The sequence below is a fragment of the Drosophila grimshawi genome, unplaced genomic scaffold (genome assembly GCF_018153295.1).
Source record: "Drosophila grimshawi isolate 15287-2541.00 unplaced genomic scaffold, ASM1815329v1 contig_1377, whole genome shotgun sequence".
Classification (NCBI taxonomy): domain Eukaryota; kingdom Metazoa; phylum Arthropoda; class Insecta; order Diptera; family Drosophilidae; genus Drosophila; species Drosophila grimshawi.
This window is the reverse complement of record NW_025062900.1, coordinates 7064074-7076944: the sequence shown is the minus strand read 5'-3', so window position 1 is coordinate 7076944 and position 12871 is coordinate 7064074. Positions and strand designations below refer to the sequence as shown.

Below are 12871 nucleotides of genomic sequence, written 5' to 3'. Positions count from 1 at the left end.
TACAAAATCGATGCCTGCGCCCAATCGATTGCAGTCAAATTGAGCGATAATTGTAAACATGAGCCAAACAGCTGTATTTGTTATTATTTTCAGCCGGAGACATTGCGTGTTCTTTTGGGCCCAAATCACGCTTTAGTTTTGGCATAATGATTGTCTGACAATCCCTTGAGTGCAATCTTAGTCTCTTACACAGGAAATCAACATTTTGGTGCAGCCACACGATCAGCTGTACTGTAATCTAATTAGTGCAATTACTGCTTACGAAATGTCTACGTCTGCAATTGCAATAAATGGAGCAATATCCGTGGGCGCGTACTTTATTACGGTGCGCATGATTCCCCGCCTCCGTGAGATGTTCATCAAGGCAAACTTGTGCGGCAAGGATCTGTGCAAGCGGGACAAGCCACAGGTGTAAGTCGAGCTCCTCATATTGTCCTTGTATTCTTATCAGCTTTTGATTTTTTGCAGTCCCGAATCTTATGGCGTGATTATTGGCTGCGTTTTCTTGATCTCAATGTTTCTCTTTATACCCATACCATTTGCCTTCGATGAGGATGCAGCCACGGATGCAGTTACTGGCGGCAAACCGATCACTTTTCCACATGACAAGGTTAATTAATGCTGACTCATTTGTGTCATTTGTATCGAAATTATAATTATTATCTTGAGACAGTTTGTGGAATTGATTGCCGCCTTGTTATCAATATGTTGCATGATATTTCTTGGCTTCGCCGACGATGTGCTAGACCTGCGCTGGCGGAACAAGCTTCTGCTTCCAACGATAGCGACTCTGCCCCTCCTAATGGTTTACTATGTCAACTACAATTCTACCACCGTCATGATGCCCAATTTTGCGCGTGGTTTCTTTGGCACATCTGTTAACATTGGTAATAAATAACGAAAAAGAGAGCAGCTGGAAATTGATCCCATCTAATCGAATGATATATTTCAGGCATTTTCTACTACATTTTCATGGGCAAATTGGCCGTGTTCTGCACGAATGCCATCAATATACTCGCTGGCATCAATGGCCTGGAAGTGGGCCAATCTCTTATTATAGCCGGCTCAGTAATTGTCTTCAACTTCATAGAGCTGTTTCTGGGTCATCAAGTGGAATCGCATCAGTTTTCTCTATATTTTATGATACCATTCTTTGCTACCTCGCTGGCCTTATGGAAATTCAATAGGTAAGTTCTGTAAATTATTTTCCTATATAGAACAAAATAATTCGAATTGAGCAATTTTATGGTGCTTCTTAAGTTTTAATTTTCAAAATTATAATCACAAGCTCTTGAGTCGTTTGACATTTTTTCCGATTTATTTAATATTTATTGAAAATTATTTTGTTAACATTTTTAATAGATTCATAAACAAATTAAATTGTTTATATTTTGGATTGGCATACTTAAATTACGTACTTTATAACTTAATTCACAACAGCAAATTCCATGAAATTTGAGAATCATTTGAAATACATTTCTCTAGTTTAGTTTCTTATCACAGAGATGGTCGTCGTCTGGCGTCTGGTGGCGCTGTCTGCCTGCTGAGATACTAAATTTTAAATTTTGAATTAATTCAATGAATGAGATACGATTAAATATGACGATATGTTTAGCTTAAAGTAAAGCGTGTAAGATCGGAAAGCAGGCACATTAATAATATATGTATATGAGTACAACTAGCCGGGTGGATAGGATGATTAGGATTTAACCGTGACTTTCAATGTGCTAGTCATAAGTCATTAGTCTTCGTCCTCCTGCACATCGTCCAGTTCATTCGTATCATACAAATTGACAAGCAATTGACCAAATTGACTGCTATGAATTAGCGCCGTTTCCGGCGCATAATATTTCTCGCTCTGTTGCCGCAGACGCAACAGCATTGTGGTGCCGTCCAGATGCATGCCAGCCGTCATCAGTTGTTGCACATAGGCGGCATCAATGCGGGAACTTCGGGTCCCATTGGGCAAACGCACGGTGCTGCTCGCCCCTGGTCTCTCAACAGCGCTTGCCGTCAGCTTGTGCACAATCTGCTCGGGCGGCATGCAGAGCTCACAGCTCCAGCCGCCATAGTGATTGAGATCACCGAGCGTATAGCTCGCCTGTCGCTCCATTCGCTGCGGATCGCCATGCATGTGCATCACTGACCCAATGACGCCTTGCAGACGCGTCCGTTCCGGATGTTGCCAGTAGAAGCCGTACACATTGTGCTTAAGCCGGAAACGCAGAGGCAGCACATCTGCGGCAAAGTATTTGAGAAATTTCAATGCAATCGGTGCATAAACAGTTTCGCCATTGCCAAACAATAGCAAATCGGTGGGCTGCATTTGAATGCTGCACAGCATCCATAGCTGATAACGAAAATAATTGTATGCCACGGCGCTGGTGCAGTGGGAGTGATTCTCGCACTGGTACAGCACATAGCTGCTAATAAGCATTGCATCCAGTTGCCGTTCCAGCGATCGTCTCGTCAAATCCGTGTGCTTGGTGGGTCGCTCTCTTACATAGTAGTAGATACAAAAATAGTCCACAACGTGGATTAGGGTGCGCAGCTGCAGTTCGAGCAGCTCCATATTGATGTGCTCCCAATCGCCCAGCTCGAGCATATAATAGAGACGCTTCAACGATGTGCTGCTCGCCTCGCGCAACTTCAATGGCGCCTCATCATTGCCACGACCGGTGCGTCGATGCGTCATCAACGCCCGCCATATAATCTCCGGCTGTCCACAGTCCCGGCCATGCCAACCGCTGGCACACAGACACTGCGGCTGTGCCTGCAGATAGTCAATGTTGTTGCGCTCGTTGCGCGACTCGTTGAGTGTGCCCTCCCGATAGCACCACAGCGCTGGCGCCAGCTCCAGATCCATGTATATTGGTGCAGCATAGTCCGCCGAGCGATTTACTTGATCCGCTTTCATTTGATAGAAATCCTGCTGATAGCGATTTATGTTCTCGCTGGGCAAACAATGCGATCGCCGAATATGCTGCATCTCATCCAGCTTAAGCCTGGCATTTCGCGACTGCCGCACGAAATGCACACGTCCCATCAGGTCCAGTTCAGGTTGCTGCTGCATCTGCTGGCTGCGATTATTCTGCAGCAGCCAAATGCAGCCAATGAAACCCAACTGGACCAGGACCACAGCCCACAAAACAAGCCGTTTGCTGTTTGCCAGCGTTATTATTGTGTGGTGGCTCCCAACTGCACTGCTTCGGGCCATTGTCTGCTCTTAATTACCACACACAGCACATGACTCTTATTTTTGGTCAGACTGCTTTTACGTTTTACGTTTTAGTTTAGTTTTCGGCTTTCCTTTTTTTTGCAGTTAACACACCCACTTTTTAGTCATTGCTGCCCACCCGCACAGCTCACAGCTGTCGCTTAGACATTATGCTCCTCTCTTTGAGTGCATGGTTAACAATACAAGGTCACGTCTTATTTTCGAGTTATGAGCACTCTTGACAGTAGTTTGGCAAACTATTTTTTTTGTTGACCCTTGCTCGTGTTTATGTACTTTATTTGCTTGCTTACAAACTTTATTTGCTTGCTTACAAAACTGGGAGTGTGTTGCATTATTAAATTTTAATAAGATTATGGTTTATTACATCTATGATTTAACTGCCTCCAGGGGCTGTCAGACAGGCACTGGTACAACCTTGTATAGTCACCATGTGCATGCTCAGCTGTTTCGATTGCAACACGATTATATCGAGTGCAATAGCTGAATTTTTTATTTTGGTCGCATTGCAAATATGTGACGTCACACTCGTTATTCCAGCTAGCGCTCGACTAATTGGATTAACTGTCTTTGTGTCTGCATGCGAACATTTTATCGATCAATGCGTTTTTAATGATTCAAATATTGATCGTTAATTTTAAAAATTCAAATTGTTATTCTTACAGGTATCCATCGCAAGTGTTTGTGGGCGATACTTATTGCTACTTTGCCGGCATGTCCTTTGCCGTCGTTGGTATTTTGGGTCATTTTAGCAAAACTCTGTTGCTCTTCTTTCTGCCACAGATTCTGAACTTCTTGTACTCGACGCCGCAGTTATTTCACTTTGTGCCCTGCCCAAGACATCGACTGCCCAAATACGATGCCAAATCGGATTTGCTCCACATCAGCACCACAGAATTTCGCATGAGCGAACTGAGCAGCCTGGGCCGGCTAATGGTGATAGTGTTGCGAGCATTGCGCGTCATCAGCTGGCAGGAACAGGCCGACGGACGAGTTGTGACCAACAATTTTACACTAATCAATTTTTTGCTGGTCGTCTTTGGACCTGTGCATGAACGTGTGGCCACCGAAATGCTAATGGGCTTCCAGGTGCTGTGCTCACTCCTAGCCCTCTTTATACGATATCCGCTGGCCAATTTCTTTTACGCAACACAGTCATCAATCTGAAATGCTATATCTTTTCCAAATATTTGTAGCAAGCATTTGCCTTAACTGTTTAAATAGTTTGTGTGAATTCTTACAACACAATAGTTTCCGAGTAAAATCTAATTTAAGAACTAAATTATATATTACATAACAATCAGTCGCGAAATAAATAAAACTAATATTATATCATGAGCGCTACCGAATTGTCGGATGGGTCGGAACTGTCGGTGCCCGATGAGGAGGACGAGGGTCCCAATATTGGTGTAGGTGTCAACTGTTTTCTAGCAGCTCCAATTGGACTTTTAAGTCTTGATCCTTATCCCGCCCACAGAGATATATAGGCGGACGAAATGCTTCGGGGCAGCGCCATGGACGCGGTTGGGCAATTCTGCCCAATGGAGATCAGTACGATGGCAATTATCGCAAGGGTCGTCGCCATGGAATTGGTTTGTATGTTTTCAAGGATGGCGCTCGTTATTATGGACAATATCGTTGTGGCACGCGATGTGGACGCGGCATCTTTATTTATCCCGATGGCTCCGTTTACGAGGGCAACTGGCGCAAGCATTTGAAGCACGGCAAGGGGCGCTACAACTATGCCAATGGGGATGTGTATTCGGGTGATTGGCTCAAGGGGCAACGTCATGGTGTTGGTATCTATAGCTTCAAATCGGAGAGGGATAACTGTTGCATGTCCGTGCGCCTCAAGTCCACTTGGAGCAGCAATGTGCGGATGGGTCCATTTGAGCTTTACATTGGCAACGGTGATAATTGCACCATTTTGCACGGTATCTGGGATAATCTGTATCCCACTGGTCCGGCAGTCTTTAGTTTTAATAATCGCTATATGCTCCTTGGCTACTTTTTACCGGACGACAACCGTCATTCTTCCGTCGATCATGGCGAGGATGAAGCTAACGAAGAAGTGGAAGAAGAGGACATGGACATGGAGATAATTCCGACATTGTGGTTTGCCCAGGAGATTGCTGTCTACGATTACTCACTGCTGCCGCAAGAGCCGGTACCACTGCCCGTCTCCGACTCGGAGCTATCGATATGCTCGCTAACCACAGAGCCGAGTGTGCTCAGTCAGGAGAAGATTAGTTTCTATGGCGAGGGCGAGGAAGGCGAAACCGAGGGCGAGGAGGGTGAAATGGAATGTTTCCCTTGCGAGTGCGATTATGATCTCACTGAAGCCGACACAGAGACCGATCCATGCAAAATCGATGCCAATCCCTGTGCCATTGAGGTGCTCAAGCAGGCCAACTGCCACGATGTCTAATTAAACCACAATCAAAGTTAGTGGAACACTATTAAAATATATAAACCCTTGCAAGAAACGTACATGAAGCACTCCAAAAATATACAAATTATTTTATAAAAAATTGTATATTATATAATTATAGTTGTGAATATAAACTTTCGAATTTTATACCATTTGTTGTTTGATTTATCAGAAACTCGCTGCACAGCTTTATTTGTACACATTATATCTTCCTTTTTTTTTTGCATTTGTTGCCATTTTAGAATTTGAATAAAATTTGTTTTTGTTTAAAATACGCTCGTCTTTATTTATGCAGATTTGATGCGTTGTCTATAAATAAATCGCTTTATTATTATTATATTTGCAATCACAAATGGGGGGCCTTTCAAGTATTATTGACATAATTAATGATACCTTCAAAAGCAGCATATTTCAGGTTTTCAATTTGTTTCACTATCATTTAAATCGTATGACTTCTTGTTTTAAATTTATTGATATATATATAATTTTTTTTTCCTTTTTTCCATTTGATATTCAGCAGTTAAATTCTTAAAGTTGCACTAATTAACTCTATACGTAATTATTGTTTGATGCCTTTTCATTTTACACATTTTCAACATTAACTTCAATTTGATGTGTTTTAGTTTTAGCTGCATTTTATGTTTTTTTTTTTTTGCTCTAATTACATAGTTTAAAATTAATAAAATCTCTACGTGTGATTTGCAAGCTTTGAATTAGCCAGTGAATTGGATGATTGACAGCTACTGTATTCCGATGGCGTCATATTGGAATCCTTGTCTACTTCTGTCTTCATCTCTGGATAATGATGATGATGATCTTTGCCGCAGTCATCTAAAATGATGTTAAGCTTCTCCTTGGGCACTTGCAGCGGCGTCATTGGCGTATCATCCATCGCATTCAGATGCACCATCTGATGTGGCGCTCCGTCTGTGGTTAGAAGTTCATGCAGAGTGCTACCATCTTTTTGCTTGGATACCTTATAGATAGCAGGACACGATTTGGAATTTTTCACATCATTCGCATCCTTCAGTTCATTCATCTCCATTTGACTGACTATTTGCTCCTCCGATAGCTGCGCATTCTGATTATTATCCTCGATGCTGCATGCAGCTAAAGCTGCCGCGGCAGCAGCCTGACTGCTGCTCGCCCCCTCTGGGTTCACATATACTAGGGATTTGCTAAAAAAAAGCAGTTGTGGATCCATTTTAAAGTCGTGCAATTCGAGCTTCTGATGATCTAAATTTTCGTCTATATAGTTAATATGTATGGGCGATGTTTGCATATGCAAATGGGAGCATTGAAACAGATCATCCTCTGGTGGCGTATAGTAAACGGAAGCCTTGCTAGCCGAATTGTTGGCAGCCATCAGACGTGATTTTATCTTCTGTATGTGCAGCTCCTTCTCCATTTTGCCCTTGAAATAGCAGTCTATGTCTGCAGAATAAAGCAACGAATTGATTTAAATATTACACAAATTTACATAGCAACACTTACCCTCAACAATGTCCTCCTCGCAGCGACCGCGACAGTTCTCAAAGTAGAAACTAGGCAAATTTTCCAGAACCTTATTCAACGACTGCTGCTGGTATTTATAGCCTTCGCGCAATCGCAAAACTTGATGCGCACTGAATTTCCGTATTTTGTTGCGCTGGAAGACATAGTTTTCGCGCACCCAGCTCAGTTGGCCTGTGGAATAGTCGCGCACCTTCTTCACCTGATCATAATATTGATCCTTTAGTGCTGTCAGATGAGTGGAACCTATGTCACGGAACTCCTTAATGTGTTTAGCCTGTGTTGTGTAGCTGCTCTGTATCCATTCGCATTGTTGCGTACAATTCTCACGTATGCGATGCACCTGCTGTGCATAATTCTCTCGCAATCGCTCCAACTGCTGACTCTTGTAGCTTTCGATGCTATCGAGCATTGCGTAAATCTGTCGCGATCTTGGGGACTTCTTGTTGCGATTCCGGCAACAGTGCAAACGCTCGCAGCAACTATATCTTGCCAAACAGCTGCGCAATCCCTGTACAATGAGGGTGAGCATCAAAAATGCAGTAGCTAGCAGGGTGCCCGCCAGCAGACTCTCGATTTTGACACGATAAAATACAATTGGATCGATGTAAAGTCTGTGTATATCGCATTAATAGAATCTGTATTAGTTGTGTCTCATTGTTTACTATTTAAATATAGATTACCTGATGCCCGCCGATGCATTGCCCATAACGTTAAAGGCATAGCAGGTGTAGAGACCGCTGTCTCCACGCGAGATGTTGTGCACCAGCAGCGAACCATTCTCGATGAGCACCACACGCTGTCCCACAATGCTCTTCTGTCGACTTATGTTCATGTGCAGCGCACGCGGATTGTTGTCATCCGTCAGGGCGAACAGTTCAAACTTGTTGGGCTGATGCTCAGTATCGCTATTGATTATGATGGGGCGTTTGTCGGGATCAGCATGATGGCGCAGAATTTTGTTACGTGGAGTTACCTGAAGAAGTGATTGAAGCAATTTGAAACAATCTTTTGTAATATGTGAAATTAATGAAAAACAAAATTCCAGATTCTTTCCCCATTTCAATTCTCGTGTAGCACTTTCTAAATACTTTTGAATTCAATCGGAAAATTATTTATTATAGCCTTAATTTTTTAACCAGAAGTGTGGATTTTCCAAAAGAAAATAAATGATTGAACACTTAGACTACTTAAAATAGGTTCAAGGTACGACCAAAAAAGTTGCATACCAAGTTTCCAATCATTTTCCGATTTCCTAAAATCGGTATATAATAATCTGATATTTAGAGATCATATCTCTATGCCTTTGAAGCCAATCGAACAAAAATTAAATTTCCAATACAACATACGAGTGAATTAAAAAAAAAAAAGATGAAAAATCAATTTAGAAAAAGATCTTGAAACACCAATAAATTTGCATTTCACAATTTTTCACCATTTTCTCCCCCACTTGTGTTGCGAAATTTTCCAAAAACCTCGTCTCAGTGCCCACTTACGTCCCACTAAATGGCAAACCTATGTAAAAATGTATATTCAAGGCACATTATGATACAATTTTCGGCACAATATCAATTTAGTTCAGCGACATTTAAGTGCTCCTTTTGATACTTACCCAAATTATGTCGGGTGTGGGGCTGCCGTAGACCATGCACTCGAGCTTGGCAGTGGCGTGCAATCTGTACATCTTTGGATCCGAGGACTGCATCACGACGGGCACACTGCAATTGAGGTTGCTCAGCACACTTAGCATATCCCCCGGATAGCCGTATTGGCACTTGAGTGCTTTAATCTGATTGTCGATGTGCTCGTAAGCGTCCAGAGTCTGACTGTTGCTAGTTGTGATCTCGCGGCGCAACGCAGTCGTTGCGTTCATCAGCCAGCTGGAGAGCCAATACATGCTGCAATCGCATTGATACTCATTGCCTAGAATGTTTAGGTAGTGCAACTGGCTCAGTTCCTTCAAGCTCTCGGGCAGTGAGCCGAGCTCATTGCCGCTCACACTGAGCCGCTGCAGACGTACCAGGCTGCCAATCTGTGGCGGCAATTTGATCAGTTTATTATCGGCCAAGAGAAGCTCACGCAAATTGTGCACATTGCCGAACATGGTTGCGGGCAGCTGAGTAAGTTGCAAATTCTTTTGCATGGATAGGTAGCGCAAACGATGTAGAATCTGTCCATCAATATGATCTTCGTTGCGGGATATCCAATTGGGTAGCTGCTCCAGCGGCGTCTCATCAATGCGCAGCAAGACCAAGTTGCGTTGCGTCTGAAACAGGCCGTCGGGCAATTGTTTGAACCGATTTCGGCTCAGATCCAGTTGCTGGAGTGCGCCAAGTGGCTGGAATATGATGGACGACAGCATCGTTAGCCTATTGCCCGAAATGTTCAGAGTAATGAGGTGTGACAGCGACTCGAAGGCCCGACGATCGATGCTACCCAACTCATTCTGTGCCAAATCCAGATGACGCAACTGGCGTAAATTATATAAACTATGTTTGCCAATGGACTTTAGCTGATTATTCTGCAGTTGCAGCTGACGCAGCTGACCATTCAGTGCAAAGAAATTATCCGGAAACGAGAGCAGGCGATTATTGCTGAGATCGAGGAATCGCAGCTCGCGGGCCGACTGGAACAGCTGGAAGGGCAAGACGCTCAGACGATTGCCGGCCAGATGCAACATTTCCAGCTGTAGTGCACCCTCGAAAATGTTGCGTGGCAGTTCCATTAGCTCATTATCGCTTAAATTCAGCAGCCGAAGCTCGCTCAGCTCATGCACAAAGCTTGTGGGCAGCGTACGTAGTGCATTGCGATCCAGATGCAGTTCCATCAGATGATTCATATACCGTATCTCGGCCAGACTGCAGTTGGCCAAGCGATTTCCAGTCAACCGGAGTACCTTAAGGCGGCGAATCGCTTGCGACTGCGCCCAGTGAGTGCAGTTCAACCGATTCTCACTCACGTCCAGTGTTTCGAGCGTCTCATAGCGCTGCGGATGCTGCTCGAAAAGCAACCGCAATGCCTCATCGAGCAGCTCACTCTCTCGCCATTTAAGCTGACGTAAGCTGGCGTACTGATGCAGCAATTGAAGTGATGCTCCTGGTTGCCCTGCCACATGCTTCAGTATCAATTGCTCATAGTTGATATTTTGATGAATCTGCTGCAACTGCAGCTGGGCATTAATCTCTGTTATGGTTGTATTCTGACAGCGTAGTTTTAATATGTTGCCGGATGGATCCACTTGCCCAACAGCAACACCAACTTCATTCAGCGGCCGTTCATCCTCCTCCTCATCTCTGGCATATAGCTGGGCGCCATTATCTAGGAACCAGCCGTCATCGAGACTATCATCACTCTCATCCAGTTGATCAACTGCGTGGCCCACAAAGGGCAAATAGAATTTGTAGCCAAGTAGTGAGAATTCGTGCTCTTGCCAAGTGCGAGTTGTAACTGGCGCCTTATGGATTCTTTCCAGCGATTGTGTTGTGGCATTCCTTGGACTGTAGACCGAAATGCAACCAAGTTGATTTGCACCAATAGCGCCGACTGCATTGTACATGAACAAAGCAGCCAATATCAAGGAGATCGAGGATACTGCATCCATTTTACCGTGTGCAATGTTAAAAACGTATATGGCATTATCTGTGTCTCATTCTGCGCTCTCATAGTACACCTGTGGAGGAATAGGACGAACTCATTACCAAATCTCCATCTAGAACAAACAAATGGAAAATCGTTGTTTTGTTTTGTTGTATTTGGTTCAATTACCACGATCACTCGCAATTTAGAACGCTTCCACTGCTCAGCGATTATTTAAATAGCGACTAATTCCACTATCTGAAATTTCAGAAATAAAAAAAGAATGATTATAAGTGAATGATTAGTTTTTAAAAACATATAAAAATTGACATTTAAAAAAAAAAAACAAGAAAATTGTAGAAATTTGCGGCTTTTCATTAAAAAACATTATGAGGAACTGATTTTAAAGGGGATTCAAAAAAACGTTAAACTTAAGCCGGATTTTCACCCAGCACCAAAATGTCGGAAAACCTTGGAAACTTAGAAAAACTGTGGGTGCACCTAAGCCGCTGTACAAAGCGAAGAGTGAAAACAAAATTAGCAAAATCGACAAAAACATACGCCAAAAAGCGAAATGAAAAATAATAATTTAATTAGCGCAAAAAAAAATAAAATAAAATATATATGTTAGGCACATATAACAACAGATAAAGCCAACTTTTGAGTAAAAGTTTCCAGCCAAATCGCACTGATTGAAATTGTATGTCTTTGAAAAATTTCTCTTATCAGCTTAGTGCAAGCGGTCAAAAGGACGCAGGGGTTGGCGGGATGCGGGCGTCGTGCATGCATTTCATTAAAGTCATTCATCGAAACAAATGATTACAATTTATTTAGCAGCTACTTGAATTTGCGCATCCGAGAAGAAGCAAGTTACATAATTTTTATCACATAGCGTAGAATATATACACGTATGCACATACATATGTATGTTAAGCAAGCTCTAGCAATAAATAGCTGTTTAACAGATAATCCATGTACATTTGCCTAGGTATATATACAAAGACACACACACACACACATTAAAAACGATACCAGTGTGTATGTGTGTACACAAAAATGACGTCCGAAAAGCCGCTAATGAGCAGAGCGTACAAATAAGAGATGTGTATGTGTTTGTGTTTGTGGTGACACGCACACCAACTGGCAAGTAGACAAGTTAGTGAAAATAGAAAAATCACTCACAAAATCAAGCTACTGTCTTAATTTTTTTTACACTTGTGCAAGCAGATTTTTTTCTTATTTGTAATATTCTACCAGTTATATCGACCCAGTAGCATTCCCATAACACCTTAACACCATTCGGCCAAGCAGCTGGAGTTCAAAAGTGTCTATGTATGTATGTATATGTATTTCACCCTTTGTGGCAAAAACAACCGTTTTTGCAGTAATCCAAATACACACATCAACAACATATGTAAAATTGTCACATAGGTATTATATTTTTCCGTTTTGTCGATTAAAGTTGCAATTTGAGCAAATCAAGTGCCTATTTCACAATCACCAACAAATAAATAATATTAAGCTGGCTCACCGTCGCTTACAACATTTTTAAATGGAGTTCAATTTGCTATACTTCACATGCAGCAATTGGTGCTTGTGCAAAGAGGATTTTACTATGTAATGCCGATGTTAACATAACGATCCATGTTATTCAGTGTGCTGCTCTGTTACTTTACTGTTACTGTATATGACATTTAGTATAATTTGACTTTGTCAATTTGCTGAACTTAACTGTGCTGCGCATTGTGCATTGAGCTCATAGTTTTTATTATATATATATATTGTTATGATGTTAATGTTTAACTTCAAATACAATATTGTTTTTTGGAGATGTTATGCTAATTGTTAACACACTTTTATATTCATCGATATATTTCATTTCATGTTTGCAAGAAATAATACGGTCGATAATTTTTAAAATTTGCTTTGAATGCCCAGCTCTTTTTTCTTCTTTATCCTATTTTTCTGTTATTTTTTTATTGTCCAAATAGCTAAACTATTTTTTGCCTGCTTACTTCAGGCGTTATCATGTTTGTTGTATTTTTCGTCTGCATTTAATAAGCATTTTTCCATGCTTTTCTTTTTTAAACGCCGACCGTGTCCCACTTATCGATAGC

The 12871-nt window shown here is 42.1% G+C and overlaps 4 protein-coding genes across 5 annotated transcripts; 2 read left to right on the top strand and 2 right to left on the bottom strand.

Moving 5' to 3' along the window:
• The first annotated feature begins 78 nt into the window (after positions 1-78).
• LOC6561483 (UDP-N-acetylglucosamine--dolichyl-phosphate N-acetylglucosaminephosphotransferase) lies at positions 79-4406 on the top strand. The gene is made up of 5 exons (XM_001988825.3): positions 79-411; positions 469-610; positions 674-887; positions 953-1187; positions 3901-4406. Exons 1-5 carry the CDS (start codon positions 266-268, stop codon positions 4400-4402), a joined length of 1239 nt encoding a protein of 412 aa, XP_001988861.1. The 5' UTR covers positions 79-265; the 3' UTR covers positions 4403-4406.
• Positions 1352-3499, bottom strand: LOC6561484 (beta-1,4-mannosyl-glycoprotein 4-beta-N-acetylglucosaminyltransferase). Its single transcript, XM_001988826.3, has one exon. The coding sequence runs from the start codon at positions 3215-3217 to the stop codon at positions 1742-1744; it is 1476 nt and encodes a 491-aa protein (XP_001988862.1). The 5' UTR covers positions 3218-3499; the 3' UTR covers positions 1352-1741.
• A 155-nt stretch (positions 4407-4561) lies between the features above and the next one.
• On the top strand, positions 4562-5813 carry LOC6562018 (radial spoke head 1 homolog). Its single transcript, XM_001988827.3, has 2 exons — positions 4562-4644; positions 4713-5813. The coding sequence occupies exons 1-2, from the start codon at positions 4570-4572 to the stop codon at positions 5661-5663; spliced, it is 1026 nt and encodes a 341-aa protein (XP_001988863.1). The 5' UTR covers positions 4562-4569; the 3' UTR covers positions 5664-5813.
• Positions 5814-5920: 107 nt separating this feature from the next.
• On the bottom strand, positions 5921-12371 carry LOC6562019. Of its 2 annotated transcripts, XM_032736526.2 has the most exons (6): positions 12286-12371; positions 10944-11012; positions 8791-10848; positions 7862-8154; positions 7161-7792; positions 5921-7100 (listed from the first exon to the last, which is right to left on the bottom strand). In XM_032736526.2, exons 3-6 carry the CDS (start codon positions 10777-10779, stop codon positions 6355-6357), a joined length of 3660 nt encoding a protein of 1219 aa, XP_032592417.1. In that variant the 5' UTR covers positions 10780-10848; positions 10944-11012; positions 12286-12371; the 3' UTR covers positions 5921-6354. The 2 variants fall into 2 exon arrangements, with proteins under 2 accessions (XP_032592417.1, XP_001988864.1); XM_001988828.3 differs by lacking the exons at positions 10944-11012; positions 12286-12371 and having other exon boundaries at positions 8791-10864.
• Positions 12372-12871: the final 500 nt, after the last annotated feature.